The sequence below is a fragment of the Bicyclus anynana genome, chromosome 3, assembly GCF_947172395.1.
Source record: "Bicyclus anynana chromosome 3, ilBicAnyn1.1, whole genome shotgun sequence".
NCBI classification, from domain to species: Eukaryota; Metazoa; Arthropoda; class Insecta; order Lepidoptera; family Nymphalidae; genus Bicyclus; species Bicyclus anynana.
In genome coordinates this window covers 18,998,906-19,007,754 of record NC_069085.1, presented here as the reverse complement: position 1 = coordinate 19,007,754, position 8,849 = coordinate 18,998,906, and the positions used below count along the sequence as shown (strand labels likewise).

General features: G+C 33.8%; 1 protein-coding gene across 1 annotated transcript; it reads left to right on the top strand.

The window, feature by feature from the left end:
- The first annotated feature begins 27 nt into the window (after window positions 1-27).
- On the top strand, window positions 28-8,561 carry LOC112057822 (CKLF-like MARVEL transmembrane domain-containing protein 4). Its single transcript, XM_024098371.2, has 4 exons — window positions 28-325; window positions 2,587-2,732; window positions 3,022-3,291; window positions 4,303-8,561. Exons 2-4 carry the CDS (start codon window positions 2,601-2,603, stop codon window positions 4,444-4,446), a joined length of 546 nt encoding a protein of 181 aa, XP_023954139.1. The 5' UTR covers window positions 28-325; window positions 2,587-2,600; the 3' UTR covers window positions 4,447-8,561.
- The last annotated feature ends 288 nt before the right edge of the window (window positions 8,562-8,849 follow it).

The following is an 8,849-nucleotide window of genomic DNA, read 5'->3' as shown; positions in this document are numbered from 1 at the left end:
TGGACTTCTGTCATCCATGCCAAACCAAAACAAAATGTCAAACTTTCAATAATTTTTGGTGTGTGTGTTGTGTGTTGTAATTTGTGTGCTTTAAAATAATACGTATTTCCTTAATATTTAAATGTTTGATTGAATGAACTAATTGGTTTAAAAGAAGAAAGTGCTTTACATTTGCATTCGTATTAAAGTAAATAAGTGTTAAAGGTTTTCACATTAATTTGACTTGCGCGATATTTTTGATGAATCTACTTTGTATTACTCAATAAACGCTATTTTAGGTGGTGACGATTTGTTTGAATCTAATACCAAGTTTAAATCGATTACAGTAAGTATAAAAAGCCTTCTCACGTTTTTATTATTAATAAACTCTATTTTCCCCTGTTTTCTTAACAACATACAAGCTAACATAGTATCTTTTAAACTAAATATTAACATACGACATAGTGTAATATTACTAAAAACGCATAAACTATCACAATATAAATTAAGGTTAGCAACATAAGCATTTCTGTTTCTTGTAAGTAAATCATTTATCTGTAAATAAAGTTCTGTTTGCATCATTGGTTAAATAGCAAGTAGTTATATAAAAACCTACCAACATAATTTTACGCCCACTACATTAAGTATGGTAAACAAAATGTTACTTATGAAAGTGCTCAAGCATCAAAAAGTCCATGAAGTCATTTGAAATGTCCAACAGTATATAATTATGCACTTCATCATCAGCCTATATCCATCCACTGCTGTACATAGGACTTTCTTAGAGCGCACCACCACACACAATCCTCCGCCTTCCTCATCCAGCCACTTCCCACTACTTTCTTGATGTAGTATGACCATCTGTTCTGCAACAGATATGGCCCACCCACTTCCAGTTCAGTTAGCTGATCCTTTGACTTGCACATATAAAATAACCGCTTCTGTACTCCAAAGTTGGCACAAGATTGCAATAAAATGCTTCATGCCCCCATCATTAATTACCTAGCATTGCAAAACTTGCAAAGCTTTCAATATATTATAATGTCCAATTACAACAAAATCACACAACTCAATTAACACATTCTTTCAAGTGAAATGTTCATGTTTTAATCTATACATTGGTTGTTTCATTAATTAATATGCATGTATGGGCAGTTTCACAGAAATCTGTTTTGATAACAATTTCACAGAGATAAGGTCTGTGTATATTGTTTCCAACTTCAATTTGTGGTTGCAATCAAATGTTTTGAAAGTTTATTGTAATCTCTAAAATTGTATAAGACTTAAATCATATTATATTAGCATTAATTCACTTTTTGTTTGAACAAAATATTGGTTTTGTATGAAGTTGTATATATCTAGTACCTAATATTAATTAAGAATGCCTACAGTAAACTTGTAATAATGTTGATAAGAAAAAAAAATAAGCAAAATGGATTATATTCAAAACTAAATTGAGCAATCAAGAATCTTTTTATAGTAAATGTGCTATCATAACCTAGTGTAAGGTGAAATCCCTGGTAATTACTAATGTGCTGCTTTGATAAATCAAGTGTGGATTACTAATCTTTATAACAGTTTGATGACTATAACACTCACTTAGATAAGGAGCATAGATTACTGTTATTACATGAAAGGTTAATGCCTGATTGATTTTGATATGCTGGCATGATTGCGGATCTCAATGTGTGTCCACCCTGTCAATGGTACATTGTGCATGGTTTTATTGTGATTATATTTCAAGATTATATTTTAGTGCTAGAGTGTGTGTATGTTGCAGAAATTGCCATGCAGATGTACATTTGTTTTTATAGAGCTGTACAGCGACAGAGTGCCACACTTTTTATTTTGCTTTTTATGTAGTACCTACTTCATAAAAAGTCAAGTTTGCATTGGCTCTTATATGGCTTTCTAAGACTCAAACCTGACTTTTAAACAGAGTTAATCAATATCTTTGCTATTTAGTTTGAGGTATAGAGCCAGAAATTCAAAATGATTAGCAGTTGTAAATGTTTAGAATAGTATTAGAAATTAAAGAAACATAATTACTAAAATCCATTTACTATAACTGGATTCCAAGGTATAAAATCCTGTTTGATTCAACTATATATGATTATTTAACTTTGTATATGATTTGTTAACTAATGGTAATGTTTGATAATAATTTATGAGTCTGGTATGTGGAGTCAGTCAACTGCTAAATGTTTATTCAAGAATTTTTTTCATCTAAAACTAGAAACTGGCTATTATCATAAGTATTATGTTGGGAGTTGGAACCCTACTTAATGTTAATGTATTAATGAAACATTATTTATGTAGATGATTTGAATATTTTTCTATAATCATGTTGACTAATAACTACACACTGTATTAATTTAAATATAGAATTATAAAATGTTTGCAGTGTTAATCAAGTATGAGAATAAAGTTTATAGAGCAATAACCAGTTAAAGTCAGCAAGATAATTATTGTGTTATGGTGTATAATTTTTAAACAAGTGATTTTTCATTTCTCTAATCATGAAAATGATTTTTCTGTAAATTGGTATGCAACTGCTCATAATATGTCTCTTTTACCATTTATTGTATATGTATTTGTTTGTTTCAGAGTAACCTACAGAAATGGAAGAGGCCGGCTTCCCTGGGCAGCACACAACCACCACAGTGACATCGAGCACCACAGTGCAGACCAACATACGCTTTGACCCCTCCTACGTCAAGACTGTGCCTGGCGTGCTCAAGGTGGTGCAAGTGGTGAGTGCTTGTTGCAGATAAAAGAGGCAGGCTTGCGTGGTCAAAATAAGAACTCCATTGGTGCAAAGAACTGTCTATAGTATAGACGGTTCTGTTCTGTGACCATATTTTGTACAGAACTGTCTATAATATAGACGGCTCTCTACAAAATATGGTCTGATATAGACTATGCAATCCACCTTTGTGATATCTGATACAATGATATTGCAGTACATTAGCTTAAAGTCCTATAATTGTTTGCAAATGGTCACAGAAGTATACAAATGTAAAATAATGACATTGTTTGCAGAGCTGCAGCTTGCTGGGCTTCATTTGCATTCTAGTGTCTAAGTTCGGCTCGCTGGCACAAGGTACTTACTTCAACTGGATCGCCATGATCGCCTTCTGGTTCACGGGTATCCTGCTGGGGCTGTACCTGTTCCACATAGTGGAGAAGTTCTACAAGATCCCGTGGCTCAAGATCGAGTTTGTGTTCACGGCGCTGTGGACGCTGCTGTACCTCATCGCCGCCATCTTGGTGGGTACGGCGTACTACGACAACGCACATACCGCGGCCACGGTGAGTTCTACAAGATCCCTATTATATTTGAAAAAAAAAAAGTGTTCTTGAAACACTCTATAACGTAAACGACTGAAGTAAAACTTTAAAAAAAGAAACAGCGCCATCTATCTAACCTCAGGTATGACTGCATCGCAACATCCTCAAGTGTACAAAAAAGGATTGTTTCAAAGTTCTGTAAGAGCGCCATCTACTGGTAGTTTAACATAACAAACACTGTTCCACTATGCCATAGATGGCAGCATGCATCTTAAAGGCGTCGCCAGATTACGCTTTTTGTAAAGCATTTATCAACTTATTCCAGTCAAGCGTGCATAAACTTTATTTTGCTAAGTTTTACTTTAAAATCCTGTGTGCCCAACATGCGACCTACGACATAAAACTCATGAAGAGAAAACGACATAGTCAACCAATGGCTGAAATATTGCTTTCGTCGATATTTGCAGGTCGGCGCTGTTAGCCCACAATAAGTCATTTTGTCTACACAACATAAATAAATAGTGGGTCGCATGTTACGCCTAGTGGATCCACGTGAAAGTAAAGTCGCAGGTGTTCACTACCACCATATAGTGTACATTTAAGGCTGAAAAATCCTGCTTGGTTGTTTATGTGCCAGGAGATTGTAAATGCATGCCCTTGTAAAGTAATGTTCTATTATAGGCGATGGTCATGCCAAATACGTCAAAAGGCTAGTTAGTTATAGTTGACGAGACAAAAAGAAGGGTCTCTCTATCTCTCTCCAGTTGGTCCCTCATGACTAAGGATCGGATTAAACCTCAGAAGAGTCACCTGAGGTTAAGTGGAAAACCATCGCTCTTAATAAAACAGTGCTTTGCATCCGTCAACTTGAGGAATTGGTTTTAAGCCAGATTAGCCTACAAATTGTTGCTACCATACCCTTCAGACCATAATGCAATGCCCCTTGGCCAATAACACGGCGGTGATCTTTACTGCTACTTGCTCCAACGTTGATATAATAAAACACAGTCTGTATGTAAGTGTGTCTTACAGTTCTTCGGGTCGGTGGCGACGGTCGCGTACGCGCTGGACGCGGTGCTGAAGTTCACGGCGGTGCGCGCGGGCGGGCTGGCGCAGGGCTCGCGCGTGGTCTCCAAGCAGACCACCTCCGTCAGTCCGCCGCGCGAGGGCTACTAGACCAACCGAGCCGAGGGTACTTGTCATTCATTGGACTGTTCTACCGACACTTGGAGCGCCAGAAAATGTATGTCAATTGACGTTGTTTCATTTTATTTTTAACAGTTTTACCGACACTCTTGCTGAGTAATCAGTTACAGTTCTTTGGTTCAAAAGTTCAAAGGCTTAATTGACATAGTTTTTACTGTGTTAATGAGACTTGGAGTGTCAACGACATTTTTTGCTTAATAATCGGGAGTTCTTTGGCTCTAAATGTGTAATAGTATTTAATTGTTTTACCGACACTCGGATATTTGAAGCCCTTGGGCGCACAAGTTTATTGATATACTTTAATGAATTTCGATAAAACTGTTACTTCATAAAGTTGAAAGCCAAAGTCTCAAGAATATTAATTTAACATTTATTTATTTTTATTAAACGGTGTTACCGACATTTATTGCATGTTAAACGCTCATTTCTATACCTTTTCTAACGCCTGTGGCGATTGCCTTGTCAGATTATAGTAGATCATTCCTGTACGGGGAATCTTGAGAAGAGAAGACCCTTGGCTCAAAAAGTACTGTCAGTCAGTGTAACAAATTGTATTAATATCCTCCGAGTGTCGGTCAGACCGAGGTACTGTCATCTGGATCGAGTTTGAATTAAATAATTATGTATTTGTAAATCACTAACTTATTATTTAAGCAGTAATATTGTTATTTTGAATATTTTGTATATTTTTTATAAGCAACACGTATTTACTGATGGATAGATTGTTGATCAGTTAATTTAACCTGTATTTTTGTTTCTATGTATTTGTATGTTTCAATTATTTTGACTTGGTCACTCATTTTTCACACACTGCCGTATGTGTGGTGTACATGAAGCGACATACGTGACACGGAATACCAAATTTATTATTACTTTTTGCGTTTATTTGAAGACAAAATTAGTTTACTTTATAAGGATTGCACAAAAATCATGACAAAATTACTTGTACTACTATTGTTAATTTTTGATTTCTTGTATATTTATTTCATAAGTTTGCCTGAAAATTTGTAGAAGTTGAATTTACTTTTAATATAACTAAACAATGTTGTGCCTTTAACAGTGCTTTTATAACATAAAATAAGCAAAAACAGCACCTAGACTTAAATTTAGTAGCGATGTCCTATCTTTTAGGAAAGAAAAAGAAACAGAGACTTAAATATTAATATTGCTTCTGCTATTAAATCAATAAATTAAGTCGTACTACGTTGTGACCTGTAAACCATTCAAATTGTGTCGAAAACAGAGTTCTGTTTCAAGAAAAAGATTTAAAATAAATATTTCACGCTGTTGCATCAGCTATTATATAAAAAAACAACAATTGCGAGTAGGATGAGTTTTTTTTTCTTTGAGTGTCAAAATATCCGTTTTTAAACCCTCATTCGTACGAGAGCTTTTTAACGTAAATTAAAAATGCGTTCAAATATGAAAATGCAACACTGTTCGAAAAAAAGCGTTTTTAAAACAGTTTTCAACTTGATGCTATACTCGACGTTATACCGAAGAAAACGGTCTTGACATATAGACAACAAAGTAATCTTAAAAAGGTTCCGTTTTTTCCTTTTGAGTTAGGTATTAAACATTAAAAAATGTTTATATCGCGACCAAATGTTTTCTCAGTATAATTAGGTAACCCACCTTGTAAATATCTTTTCTCGTTTTTCTTCGTTTTCTCATTTCATTGATAACCATCATAACTTGTGAAAATGATTATCAAAGTTATATTCAGTTGCAGTCACATTGTTCACAACACCCTCTATTACGAATTTTAACGAATTATTCAAATTAACGAGATTTTAATTAAGATAAGTTAATAAATACCTAAGGTTATTATTTAAGTTTAACGAACAGAGGCGTGTTACGTGTACTTAATATTAAATATTTAGTGATTGTAGACCGAAAGCTGGAGGTATGTGTGACTATCGCAGCCTCTCGGCCGATTAGTATTTAAATGAAATATTACACATGTATTGCAAAAGTTTTTTACTAAATATCTCAATCAAACATGTCTATTGAAATATCAAAGAATTTTTATTATATGAGTTTACTCCTTATGTATCAATTTTCACAATTTTGTGAAGAGTGAAATTCGTTGAAGCGTTATGTTTTTCTGTGTAACGCCTTGCGCACCCTTGCCTTTGCAATCCTTTATCAGTTTCAAAAATTACATAAATGTTTTTAACAAAAACCGAGAGTTTTTAAAATATGTGTACCTATGTTTTATGCTTATTGCAATAGGGAATGTGCATAGTATTTTTGCTTAATAAACTATTCAAATATTACATATAGGTATGTATTTGAATAGCTAAAACACCATTTTATTTTTAGTTATCCAAAGATGAACTGTGACGTCACAAATGCCAAAGGATACTTCTATTGGGTGCCACTGATCTTGGTTAACTTTAACTATTAAGAAGTTTTCCGGGGATTTACACACCTTTTAATAAATACGTATAAATTAAAAAAAATATTGTGAGTATGAAAAAAATAACTGGCCTTAATTGAAATCACATGCATATTCCCTATTGTACTTGTGGAGTAAACTCAGTACTACGAAACAGACATACACACAAACATTTTTTCCGTCTAACCGTATTTAAAGACTACCTCTTAACGTGTTATGTAATTTTTCGTGTTTTATTAGTGTTAAGGATAACTATGTTAAATATATGCTGTTACATTAAAATAGGTTTATTGTTGTTATGTCTAATTTTATTCTAAGGAGCTTTTTTACTGTAATATTTTATTAACAATGCTATACAAAAGATAAAAGAGCTAAAAATATTGTTATTTGTAATTGAAAATTGCGTATATATTTAAAAAGTGGCAGTTGTATTGTTATAGTTGAGATTAGTGTAAGGCATCATTCACACTGGCGCAGAGTCGAAGCGAAGTGATGCTGCAAGTTTTTATATTGAACTGTACAATTATTATTTATTACCTCAATAGTTAATAAATAATAGTCTACTATTATATTATAGTATACGCGCTCATTCACTTTACCACCCAGAACAACACGACGGCGAATACAAAGTGCCTGATATATGACGTCACCCGGACTTTGGTTTTTTAACCCACGAAATCGGCGGCGCCTGGACTGATACACTAAGGCCAAAACACCCTTAATCTCTCTAAGCCCAAGTCCGAATCTTAGAGGAGACGCCCTTAGAGAGTCGTTCTGCCTACGTCTTATGCTTCTGCCTTTGGGCCCCTTCAGGCGATGCTTCTGCGCTCGCCATTCCCATTAAGGTCCCATTAAGGTGCCTACGGCACTTACACAATCAGTAAAAACAGAAAAATACCAAAACAATGGCGAACTTCGATACATTTTTTGCTGACTATTTCGATATTTAAATGGTAAATATTATGTAAAATTATAGGAAATAGATTTCTAAAGAGTATCATTGTAAGATTCATTATCGTATAAAAGTCTGAATGATTTATTAGTAGTGCCATCTGTGGAATTTATTTATGCCCAAATATTATTCTTTGACACTTTTCCTCACTTCTACTCTGCGCCAACGTGAACGGGGCCTAAGAATCAAATTCTGGTAGTTCACAACTAAAGGAACATTGGTTTTTAATAATATATTAAATTTTAAAATCAATGAATGGATGATTTTTGAATCGTCTTATTTGAGCATTTTATATAATTTTAGAAAATATAATTTTACACCTTGAAAATGTTTTGATGACCACAGTGCCTTATCACTGTCAATGATCAAGTTAAAAATTTAAAATCCTTAGGGCCATTTCACCACCTTCTGATAAGGATCACATAGAATATTATACCCAAATGTAAGTTTTGTCTATTTCTTACCCTATGACAAAGACAAAACATGTGAATAAGATATCAGACACTTATCTGAAGGTGGTGAAACTGCCCCTCAGTATTATCTTTTATAAAAGCATTTATTATATCACTTTGTCACTTTTAAAATAAATGTCTATTAAAAAAGTTAATATTTTTATATAATGTTGTTTCTAAACGGACACTTGCTTACTCACGTGTATTTTATGACATTGCATATTTTATATTATCTATATTATATTAAATAACTGGTAAAATAAAAAAGAATATTATAAAAGACGCTGTTATTTTCATTTATTTGGGTACTTATTAGATACCTACCCAACTTTATTTGTATACCTACGTTTTATACACCTACCCGTATTGAAGCAGCTTTGTGGGTCTACTGACTACTTTTACATCCTCTTCTATAAGTGCAGAGGCCTGGTCCTGTAGTAGGCCACTCGGATCATGATGATGATACTTCAAACTCTATAAGGCTTCCTCAACAGTAATAGGTTGTGGCAAATATTTTATAATAGAGATATGTCACAAGCGAGTCAAAACTAAGGCGAAGAAAAGCGGC

Bases quoted from the DNA above. Each gene is read 5' to 3' on its own strand.
- LOC112057822 (XM_024098371.2), top strand. From the start codon at position 2,601: ATGGAAGAGGCCGGCTTCCCTGGGCAGCACACAACCACCACAGTGACA. The intron at 2,733-3,021 runs GTGAGTGCTTGT...CATTGTTTGCAG, and splicing joins TGCTCAAGGTGGTGCAAGTG to AGCTGCAGCTTGCTGGGCTT. The intron at 3,292-4,302 runs GTGAGTTCTACA...TGTGTCTTACAG, and splicing joins ACGCACATACCGCGGCCACG to TTCTTCGGGTCGGTGGCGAC.